The 12,808-nt window shown below is 34.4% G+C and overlaps 1 protein-coding gene across 1 annotated transcript; it reads left to right on the plus strand.

Annotated features, from left to right (window-relative positions):
• The first annotated feature begins 7,782 nt into the window (after positions 1–7,782).
• LOC101890298 (uncharacterized) lies at positions 7,783–8,485 on the plus strand. Its single transcript, XM_005177652.4, has one exon. The coding sequence runs from the start codon at positions 7,831–7,833 to the stop codon at positions 8,377–8,379; it is 549 nt and encodes a 182-aa protein (XP_005177709.1). The 5' UTR covers positions 7,783–7,830; the 3' UTR covers positions 8,380–8,485.
• The last annotated feature ends 4,323 nt before the right edge of the window (positions 8,486–12,808 follow it).

Here is a 12,808-nt window from a genome sequence, read left to right on the forward strand (position 1 = left end):
TTTTCTTTCAAAGATATGATCTGAACTGATCAATCTGTCAATTCCATGATAAAACTGGTTGATAGCTGTAATGCGCGCCTGCAATATATAACAATAAATATATACATAAATTGTCTATTGCAGAACTACAACAATGTAAAAATTATTACTACGATAACAAATTTTCAATATGATAACTAAAAAAAAGTAATAAATCCAAAAATAGTAGATTATTGCAGAACAGAGCAAAAATTGGTCGGGCATGCTTAGAAAAAATCGTAATAAGCTGTAAGGTCTACCTTACCTTTTTATTGTAATAGTGTAAAAGTTTTTACTACGATAACCGATTTCCCCTTTATAATATCGAAAAAAAAGCAAAATTGTAGTAGATTCTTCTAGTTTCTGGAACTGAGCAAAAATTGGCTGAAGTCGGGCACAGTTAAAAAAACAGTTGATAACTCTACTCTACAATTTCGCTTTGTTTATTACTTTTAAACAAAAACGAAGAAAAATGCAGTGACATTTACAAAAAAACTTGTCATATCTCTGAAAAAATGCATTTATTTTAAATGAAAAGATGCAATAATGAAAACCGGATAATGTGGACTCTATCCTGTACTTTTTCTAAAGTAAGGGATAACGAAACCGAACTATAAAGAAAAGAAAAAACGGACCTATTACTATTAAAAGGCGTTAAAAATCATTTTTAACTCTTTCATGTTTTGGCGATTTTAATTTCAGCTACGTTTGCAGCACTGCAAGTATGGTGAAATCTCAAACGGCTATTGTTGGTCATTGTCAGCTTAAGGGGAATTCTTGAAATTGATGTGTTGAATATGAACTCATTTAACAACATCGTACTTAAGATCCTCGATAGTATAGTGGTTAGTATCCCCGCCTGTCACGCGGGAGACCGGGGTTCAATTCCCCGTCGGGGAGATACACGATTTCTCATTTGTGGCAAACTTTTTATTATTAACTCTCACATAAATCAATTTCTTCACATATAACGTACAATTTTTATAAAATCTGACCTGACATTCCCAGGTGTAGTCATTGCCCCCTCCCAACTTTTGCCATGAATCATGATTGTAATACAACAATGCACAACAAGAACAAAAATACTCAGTTTTGCATAACATTTGACATCAACATCCAATTGAATATTAATATATAACTTCTGTTGAAATTCATAATCCCCTCTCAAATTCATTCAAAAAACAAAGAACTTCCATCCGTTATTACATGGGACAACCAATAAAATTTTGGAAAAAAATGATTTTTATTTCTTGTTCTCGAATCACCCACAACATGGCTTGTGTCAATGACATGGTGAAACATGAATGTGAGTGAGAACGGGGGCCAACCAAAATACGCACCTTAAAAATATATTTTTTTACGTTTACCGGTGTGGTCCAGGGATTTAGTGTTTTGTTGCAACGGTTTATGCATAATGACACATTTAAGATTTAAATTGGTTATTGTTGTTGTTTTTTGGCATTCTGTTATGGCTGCTAAATGTTGTCAGTTGTTGTAAGTGGCTTTTGGAGTGAAAAATTTATGGTTTACACCGAATCTGGTGACAGTTGCATTGATAGAAATTAACATGAATGCCACCTCATTGATGTGGTCACATACGAATGGTATTCAATGGCAATTATGAATAAATTAAGAAAATGACTGGTGAGCTGGTGGAGTCATTAAAGTTATATGAACTTCAGTTAAAGAATCTTTTTATACCCTCCACCATAGTATGGAGGGTATATTAAGTTTGTCATTCCGTTTGTAACACCTCGAAATAAACATATTAGACCCCACAAAGTATATATATATACATATATTCTTGATCATCATAAAATTCTATGTCGATTTAGCGATGTTCGTCTATCCGTCTGTGGAAATCAATCTAGCTTACGAACGAATTGAAGTAGATTGATAAAATTTTACTTAAATGTATATTATGTCTGCAGGACTTTTGGTATTGAAAATGGACGATGTAGGTCCACATTTTGGTATAGCCCCCATATAACGGTACTTCTCGATATTCGGTATTTTGATGATTTTAGCGAAATTTTTCAACGGAATTGCTTCAAATTTGGTATTTGATGTTCGTAATGGATACTACAGCCTATTGCAGAAAATTGTCTGTGCAGGTCCACGTCTTTGTATAGCCCCCATGTAACGGTACCTCCAGATATTCGGTATTTTGATGATTTTAGCGACATTATTCACCGATTTTTTTAAGTTTCGCATTTGAGTATTGTAATGGCTTATGACAAAAGTTCCCTCTGCAGGTCCATGTCGTCGTATAGACCGTAATATAACAGCTACATTCGGTAATTTTAAGATTTTAACAGAATTTTTAACGGATTTTATTGTTTTTGAGAGTTGCCAAATTCGTTCCAAATGGTGGAGGGTATTCAAAGTTCGGCCCGGCAGGACTTACAGCTTTTTTACTTGTTTGTATAGTCTCCCTATATCGATATCTATTGATTTTCAGTATTATAAAAGTTCCGACTCTATTTTCCTGCCAAATCAGCCTTAATTTGTAATTTCGGCTTGTCTGTGTATTGATTTACTCCTCCCAAACAGATCCTTTTTTGGTATACCTGGAGGTTTCTGTCCCAATTTCCAAAATCAGGTGTATTCCACAATTCGGCATCCCTGTTGAAACATAATCCTTTTTTTGAATGCCTCCCATATAATGTACTCTCCCGATTTTCGATATCTTTAAAGTTTGGCCTCAATTTCCTACAAATCTAATTTTGGGTTCTCAGTGGGTAGGTTAAATTTCCTCTAAAAAATATGGCCTAAAAATTGTAGGCATAGCACTCACCTCTCGGTATCTCACGATTTCAGGTACCCTGAAAGCTTGAGGTGATCGACACTTTGGTATTTTTAGTGCCAACCTTGCTTTCCAAAATACTCCAGACACAATAGTCCAACGGATTGGTAATCGGAGGTAATCGAGGAACCTCATTTTGTAACCATTTTTGGGTGGCGCGTGCTGAATGCGATGGTGCCAAGTTCTATTGGAATGTTCAAGGTCTGCGGCCAAAATGTTTGCGTGCCCAAGACTTTAATACACCCTCCAGAATATTTTCGCGATAATATTCGGCATTTGTTCTGATACCATGGTCGATTAATACGAGCGAAGAGCAACCATCGGCTGTTAAGGCGGCCCACACCATCACCGTGGCCGGCTTGAGGTTTGAGTTCTGGTGGCCAACCGAAGGTGCACATTTTCAGCTGACCTCTTTGGCAAGTAAACACGATCACATTGTTTGTTTAAAACTAATGGACAACGAATGTTTTCTCATCGAAGACGGAGAAAACCAAATTCCAAATTCAGCAGTTCGCCACTTTCGGTTAAGCAAAGCAACTCTTTAGCTCTTTTGAGTCTATTTTCTTTCTGTTGTGGTGTAAGTTCTTGCACTTTTTGGAACTTTAATGGCTTTATCCCGAACTCATTTATTCAATTCAATATTTGCCGAATGGAATATTGCGATATGTTCAGCTCACGAGCCATTTTTTGGCCACTGCGACTTCCTTGATAACGGACTACTCTACCAGTATCATGGTAACGAGCGACGGTACGAGACACAAAAGAAAAAATATTAAACGTCATGCGAGTCACAAATGGGGTGACTTTAAAAATGGTTAAATTCGTACTTTTTAAGCATTATTTTAGAAGATCCATAGAAAGTCTTTTGCGTAATTGATATATAGGAACCAAGAAGGGCTATGTAAGATAGATTTATTCATAAAATATCTTACATAGGCCACCTTCTGACCTATAGGGGGTTCATCAATAGAGGGTCCATTAAAAATATTTTATAAAAATATGTCCTCTTTATTTTTATTTGTTTTTGCCATGTCAGTAATTTTAGCTCTCCGGCGCCATGTTAAACTTTAATTAATTATTTTCCAAAAAACAATTTCCATTTGTCTTTATTTTCCTTTCTAACACACCTCCTTTAACGTAATTTAACAAAATGTCACAGCATGAATTAATTGCGGATAGATTTTTTTTTGTTTCATTCAAAACCTATTGTCACTTCCCGTGTTTTCCCTCTTCAAAGGGAAAGTGGCTATGTATCCAAAAAAAAAAAAAAAAACACAAACTAATGTAAGACATATGGACTTAAACGCGTCAGGATGTGTAATGACTTTCTTCCAAAGCCAAGAGGTCTAGATGGATGGATAAATTATTTACATTTTCTTGAGAGCTCCCCAAATAAACACATAACCCAAGGGGCGGACAGTTTGTCTATAAGTGAGTGACTGACTAAGAAAAATGAATGTCAAAGGATGTGTTGTATGCATACATACATAAATACACACGTGTGTGTGTAATAACATCCTTACATGCAAGACAACAACTATTCGAAAGTATTCAACAAATTTTATCCAATTAAGAGGCCAGACGACATTCCACTCCATGCCAACGGATACTTAAAGTGAGTGGATGTGCATTAGGACAACCACAGCAACAACAACTACAACTACAAGTAATTTAGTCGACAAGAATGTTTTGGAATATTGTAACTGCTACGTGCCTGCAGTATTTAATTCAATATAAGGATACAAGATGCAAAGCGCATGAAGAGTGGGCATCATTAAATTCCAATAAAAGTTTAAATGGTGTTTTCAAAAATTTAAAAACTATAAAATAACGTTGGAGATTTCAGGAATTGCATCTGGTAATAGCGCCTTAGTTGCTAAGAGTTTTAGGAAATCGGGACAATTTTATGAACGAATAAGGAGATAAGACGTAATGGAGATTATAAGATTGTTCTGTTGCTTTTGTAAAATATTTTAACTTACCAAGATCCTGGTTAAAGGGAGTCTTTAGCCATATTTTGACAAAAAGACCAAATTACCCCTTTATGGCTCGCCCAAGGGTTAATGTTTCGACCATAATAATTCTAGTATTGTTATCAGTAATATTGATGCAGACACCATATTTCTACAATGCTCCGATTTCAAGAGATCTAAATCTGAAAATTGCAACAAATGTGGTAGAGTTGAGAGTTTGCCCCATCTTGTCTTCAATTTTTAGCTCTTTTTTCATATTCTATTGGATTTTTCTAATAACTTTTGAAAAAAAAAACAGAACGACAAAATCTCATACCTAAAATCGGGAGGAATTGGGAAAAACTTTATTTAATCAAAGACTGTTTGCCTTTACTGAAAAAGAATTAAAAAAAAAATAATTCACTTTCTCCCCGACGGGGAATTGAACCCCGGTCTCCCGCGTGACAGGCGGGGATACTAACCACTATACTATCGAGGATGTTGATTTCGCTCTGTTCTATGGTGTATTTGAATATGGTGAAGATGGTCAAGCTTTCACGAATATCATAAGTTTATCGTAAGCTTTTATTAACCCATAGAGACATTAGGTCAGGGATGGCAAATTTAGTAGAATGGTAACTTTTAACTTTAAAACGTACTGAAGTATCGTGCAGAGCAATTTAGTACCATTTCATTCCACAAGAATTAAGGGATGATTTTTTAAGAGCCATAGGAAAGTGTTTCGAAAAAATAAGTAAAAAACATTAAGTTCGGCCGGGCCGAACTTTTAATACCCTCGACCATTGGGTAACGAAAAAAAAAATTATAAAAAGTATTTGAATTCAAACGTGTTCCATCTTTAAACTACAAATACCAGTAAGACCGTTTGGATAAAGCTGTTAAACTTTTCAAAAAAAAACATAAATAGGGTCAGGCCGTTATATGGGGGCTATACTAAAATGGGATCCTCTATAGACAATTTTATACCTCATCACCAAATTTTCTTAAATACCAAATTTGAAACAATTTCGTGGGTAAATGTGACAGGGACTATCAAAATTCCGAATATCGTTGGGTATCGTAATATGTGCGCTATAGGAAAACGTGGACCTAAATATTCAATGTTCTGACACCCGGAGCTAGAACCCTTTATGACCTACAAATACCAATTTTTAGACAAATCCGTGGAAAAATGTGGCAAAAATCATAAAAAAACTAAATATCCGGAGGGCTATATGAAAACATGGACCTATATAGACTTGGATCAAGAACCCATTGTGAACTACAAATACAAATTATTAGACAAATCCGTGGAAAAAAATGGCATAAATCATCAAAAAAAACTGAATATCGGGAAGTACCATTATATGGGAGCTAGAACTCATTACGAACTACAAATATCAAATTTTAGACAAATCCGTAGAAACATGTGGCGAAAATCATTAAAATGCCGAATATTGGGAGGTACCGTTATATGGCGGCTATACCAAAACGTGGGCCGATATGTCCCATTTTTAATACCAACCATCCTAGACACATTGCAAATTGTTCTGCCAAAGCTCTACGTCAGATAATGTGGGCTGTATCGTGATTTCAACAAACAGACAGACAGACGGACATCGTCAAATCGACTTCGAATTTTAATGCTGATTATGAATATATTACTTTATGGGGTCTACGATGAGTATTTAGGGATGTCACAAATGGAATGACAAAGTTAATATACCCTCCTTTTCAAGGTGGAGGGTATAAAAAGGCATGTAATTCAAAAAATGAAATGAAATCTTTATTTGTATTGATAGTACCTCATATGAATGTAGACCGCGACTGAGCCTCAAATGGTCCATCCGCTTGGTTCTATTTTGGTATCTACATACTAATGGTAAAAACCACTGGGAACAGAAATAGCATTCCTATAAAAAGTGAAAAAAGCAGCTAAGTTCGGACTGGCCAAACTTCTTGTACCCTCCACTATTTGGAAGGAACTTAAAGAATTTCAAAGAAAAATCCATCGAAAAGTACCGCTCAAATGAAAACCATTATGTGGGGGCTATCACATACGAAATTTGGGTGAATAATGTCGCAAAAATCATGAAAATACCGAATATCTAAGGGTACCGTTATATAGGCGCTATGCTAAAACGGGGGAAAGTACTCAGATGGAACCCCTTCCATTGCAAAATTTCAGCTGAAAGGGTTACTGCTATATGGGGGCTATATGATATCGTGGACCTATATGGACAATTCTCTTCTAGGGGATAAATTACTCACAAGGAACTCCCTTTGTGGATTTTCAGAAAATGAGGTTAAATCACCAAAATGCCGAAAATGGGGAAGTATGGTTATATGGGGGATATATGATATCGTGGACTTATACGGATAATTCTTTTTCAGAAGATAAAGTACTCACAAGGAACTCCATGTGTGGATTTTCAGACAATTCCATTGAAAAATGTGCCTAAAATCATCAAAATGCCGAATATTGGGAGGTATCGTTATTTGGCCGCTATACGAGATCGTAGACCGATATAGCCCATCTTCGTACCTGACCTGCCTGCAGACAAAAGACAGAACTGTGCAAAATGTTAGCTTGATATCTTAATTCGTTTTGACTCTAGCCTGATTACAACAGACGGACGGACGGACGGACTGGCAGGGCGAAATCGTCTTAGAATTTTACGCTGATCAAGAATATATATACTTTGTTGGGTCTAAAATTATTATTTCGATGAGTTGCAAACGGGATGACGAACTTAATATACCCTCCATACTATGTATGGTGGAGGGTATAAAAAACATCAACATCAAAAAACACATGTCTAAACATTCAAGATTAACCCACTGGATATAATAAACCTAGGGGTTAATCTTCAATGGTGCTAATGCGTTATTACATTCTAAATTCTACCATTAAAGTACAATTAAACGCCGAACCATCACTTTTAGTACCCTTTTAACAATTTACCATCCCTGATTTAGTGGCGGCAAATATTGCCGTTTTTGCTATCTCCTTAAATTCGCCAGTAGTCATTGGCGAAAGCTCTCACAGCAAAGATGGAAACAAACGCTGCCGGCCCAGCTGATGAACGCAACATTGAAATAAAAGCACGCGTTGGTTCTGATGAAGAATTTGCAAGACGTGTTGAAATTGCTAAAAAACTCACCCAATCCGAAGGAGAAACCATTGTCCAGCGCGATGTGTTCTTTAATTCGCAAAGTGGACGATTGAAATTACGTTATCTTCAAGCACCGGCTAAATCACAGCTGGTTTACTATGACCGGCCGGATGTGGCGGGTCCAAAATTGTCCAAATTCAATAAAATCGAAGTAGACGAACCAGAAGTGCTGGAGAAAATCCTCACATTAAGCAATGGCGCCAAGGGTATAGTGGCGAAAACACGTTACCTCTTCATGTACGAACGTACCCGCATTCATTTGGATCGAGTCGAGAATTTGGGTAATTTTATGGAATTCGAAGTTTGTCTTTTGCCCGAACAAACAATTGAAGAGGGCCAAGCTGTGGCGGATAAATTAATTAAAGAGTTTGGCATACAAGAAGCTGATCTTATGACCGGAGCTTATTTCGATGAATTGAAACCTTAAGTGGATGTGAAATGTTTCAGGATTTTATTTATGTTAGGGTATTTATTTGTTTATATTCAAAATAAATAAAAAGTGTCATGGCGATGTCGTTCAGTGTAAAACCCAAGTTGTGCTGTTGTTTACTGTTTGAAATTTGTTGTTTACATTTTTTTTGTTGTACTTCATCTTTATTTGCCCGCCCATCTGTCACAATCCTCGATAGTATAGTGGTTAGTATCCCCGCCTGTCACGCGGGAGACCGGGGTTCAATTCCCCGTCGGGGAGATCATATTTCCTTTTTATTTTTTTTTTTAAATTCTGAAAAAGCCAATAAAACTCTAATGATAAGCTCTCAGAATTTCCAATGGTATAATCACAATTTTTATACCCTCCACCATAGTATGGCGTCTTTCCGTTTAACACCTCGAAATATATACTTTAGACCCCACAAAGTATATCTATTCTTGATCAGCATAAAATTCTATTCTAAATCTTCGATATAGCGATGTTCATCCGTCCGCCTATGGAAATCACTCTAGCTTCCGAACGAAATGAAGTAGGTTAATACAATTTTAATCAACTGTATATTATGTCTGCAGGACTTTTGGTATTGAAAATGGTCCACGTTTTGGTATAGCGCCAATATAATGGTACCTCCTTATTTTCGGTATTTTGGTAATTTAAGCGACATTGTTTCAAAATTCGCATTTGAAGTTCGTAATGGATATTTAAGCCTATGACAGAAAATTGTCTGTGCAGGTCCATGTCTTCACATAGCTCCCATATAACGGTATATCCCCATATTCGGTACTGTCATGATTTTAGCGACATTATTCTCTGAAATTGTTTCAAATTTCGCATTTGAGGTTCGTAATGGATACTACAGCTTGTGACAGAGAATTGTCTATGCAGGTCCGCGTCTTCGTATAGCCCCCATATAACGGTACCTCCCGATATTCGTTATTTTGATGATTTTAGCTACGTTATTTACCGAAATTGTTTCAAATTTGGTATTTGAAGTTCGTAGTAGATACTGCAGTCTATGACAGAAAACTGTCTGAGCAGGTCCACGTTTTGGTGTAGCCTCCATATAAAAGAACCTCCCGATATTCGGTATTTTGATGATTTTAGCGACATTATTCACTGGAATTGTACCAAATTTGGTATTTGAAGTTCGTAATGAATATTACAGCCTATGACAGAAAATTATCTGTGCAGGTCCATAACGGTAACGGTACCTCCCAATATTCGGTATTTTGATGATTTTAGCGACATTATTCACCGGAATTGTTTAAAATTTGGTATTTGAAGTTCGTAATGGACACTACAGCCTAAGACAGAAAATTGTCTGTGCAGGTTCACGTCTTCGTATAGCCCCCATATAATGGTACCTCCAGATATTCGGTATTTTGATGATTTTAGCAACATTATTTATCGGAATTGTTTCAAATTTGATATTTAAAGTTCGTAATAGCTACTACAGCCTATGCCAAAAAATTGTCTGTGCAGGTCCACGTCTTCGTATAGCACGCATATAATCGGACCTCCTATATTCGGTATTTTGATGATTTTAGCTACATTATTCACCGATTTTTTTAAGTTTCGCATTAAAATATTGTAATGGGTTATGACAAAAGTTACTTATGCAGGTCCATGTCGTTGTATAGTCTCTAATATAAAAGCTACATTTGGTATTTTTAAGATTTTAACAGAATTTTTAACTGAGTTTATTTATTTATTTTTTTTTTTTTTTTTTTTTGAGAATTGCCAAATGGTGGAGATTTTTCAAGCTTTTTACTTGTTTTTTTTTATGCCAACCTTTAGAGAAATAAAACAAAATTGTGTGTTTCTTTTTTATAAATTTTATTTAAAATTTAAAAAATATAGCACCAAATATTTGTGAGTTCTAAGTAAAAATTAAATGAAAACAAAAAATATAAACGAAAAATTACAAAACATTATTGGACTATTGTAAAATTTGGAATTTGGACAAGAAAAGTGGGTAAAACAATATAAACTATAAATAAACTTAAAACTAAAAAATAAAAACTGCGAGAAATATTTTAAAATCTTCAAATTGTTAAATTTTAAAAATGTTGAATTGGGGTATTTGGAAATTTTCCAATTATCCAATTTTAAAATATCTCCCACATTTTTATTTGCGAAATGTTGAATTGTGATTTGTGGTTGTTTGTTTTGTTGTTGTTTGATTTGTTGTTGTTGTTTGTTTGGATTTTTTGGGCATAGTGGTCATATTGATCGAACAATTTCTTGTACCACCTGTGAATAGCGATGTATGTAAATTTAGCTTGAGCCTAAAATGCCATTTCTATAATAAATTCCCATTAAAGAATTGGCGCATTCCATTCAAAATCCTCAAAACTCCAAAGGAAGACATGCTCTGCAAACTAAAAAAAACAGCTGATTTTACCACGTTTATATTTTGGAATTTTGGTGTTTAAACCCTCTGTATGGGTTTGGTGTAGATGCATCGCTCATTTTTAAGTGACTACAAGAAATTGTCGGTCATAACCTTTGGGGGTCTAAGCCCATCAAAATTGAAACCGACCAAATTGATGTTTACTTAACCCCCAGCCCAATTGTATAAGGCAATGTATTAAAGGCGTAACTTGACCTATAGATGTGGTATTAAAATGGGACTTTATAATGTATTTTCAAGGTTTTAAACATGAATTGTTTGGTTAGTGTAAAAATGGAATTTTGGAAATGTGATAGATTATGTCATTCGAAAAAAACCAGAAAGTTTGTAGGAAAGGGGACAGACAAATGGGTACATTGTGTCTACCCTCTTTCAATTAACACTTGATAGACGAGACATTTGGCATTGCATTCTTTATCCGAAAATAGAATATTGTCAGGGTTTATTTTTAAACATTTTGTTAAAAATAAACTCTGATAATTTCCCTAATCATGATAATCATGATAATGAATGGCAATGCAAATGTTGTTTAACCTGTAGTGTCATTCACTTTGAATTGATAGCTTAAAACGAAATTGTGATTGTAAAGTATCATGGTAGAAGAATATAGCTAGACGCGTCGACACAGCTGCAGGGACAATGAACTGTTAAATCCATTTTGGAATTGAAATTGTTGAATAAAAAATTATTTAAATTTGTAAAATTTTTTGAAAAACGCATATTATAATATCTTCCGATTGACCTCGTATAAAAAAACTTTTAAAAACCAATTTTGAAATTGAAAATGTTATATGAAATTTCTCAATTTTTTTAAAAATAATTGAAAAAGACATGTCATAACAACCTCCGATTCGTGTCACATAATAAAACATTTAAAAACCAAGTTTGAAATTGAAAATGTTGAATGAAAAATTATTCAAATTTGTACAATTTTTTGAAAAAGACATATCATAATAACTTCCGATTTGTGTACGGAAGTATTTATTTTTGAAAAAAAAAAGATTTAAAATTTTTGACATTTCAATGTTCCCAAGCGATGATACATCTACCTGTATTCTTTTACCATAGTATGTAGGCAACATGACAAATTAGTTAGTAATTAAATATGGCAATTTTGAAAAGCACATTAAACCAAAACATTCATGTTTATGTACCTTTAAAACACACGAAATGCATCCATACGAAGATTCAGATGTATTTTTGTAATTCAGCATCTGTAGGAAGTTGTGCCTGGAATATAATTTTTTTGAAATCGGCACAGATAGTAGATGATCCATATGTCCGATTTCATAGGGATTTTTTGTTTGTGAGTAATATATTAAAAATATTTCAATTTTTTGCTTTGGCGTGCCTTGAGCCAGATCAGCTGATTACTGGATCAAACAGCTGGTGTTCATTGCAAAATCAATGTTAATTTGGAATATTTGTTATTATAATTTAATTGCAGTTGAAGGTAAGGTGTGGGTTCATAAGTAGCTTGAAGTCTTTACATGGCATATTTTGGGACAAATCATAAAGGAATGTCAGAGACGCACTCGAATTCTGCCGTCGTTATAAATTGACATTAATATGCCCAGCCGTGATGTCAAGCTGCTTATGTAACCTTACCTTTAGATTTGAGTTGTGTTTTTTTTTTTTTGCAAAAATAATCATTAGGGATCACTAAGTGTGACATTTCAAAAATGTAATGTTTAAAAATGGATTTAAAAAAATGTAGCTATGCACGGATGTGTGATTAAAAAAATAGGCATCGGAATTAAAATAAAAAAATATTAGCTTAATTTTAAACTATTTTTGGCTAAAATTCTACATAATGAATTATTATTAATTAAGGAATCTTAATTAAAATTTAATATATGATATAAACTCATTTTTTATGAAAAATTACAATTGTGAAAAATATTTAAAAATTCTATTTTTTAATTGAATTCTTCTCCTTCTATAAATTCTTCGACACTTAGCAAAGTTAGTTAAAATTATGTAATTTTTCTCATCATTTATTTTGCTTTC

The sequence above is a fragment of the Musca domestica genome, unplaced genomic scaffold (assembly GCF_030504385.1).
Source record: "Musca domestica strain aabys unplaced genomic scaffold, Musca_domestica.polishedcontigs.V.1.1 8, whole genome shotgun sequence".
NCBI lineage: Eukaryota > Metazoa > Arthropoda > Insecta > Diptera > Muscidae > Musca > Musca domestica.

Excerpts from the sequence above, each read along its gene's own strand:
- LOC101890298 (XM_005177652.4), top strand. The coding sequence starts at position 7,831 with ATGGAAACAAACGCTGCCGGCCCAGCTGATGAACGCAACATTGAAATA.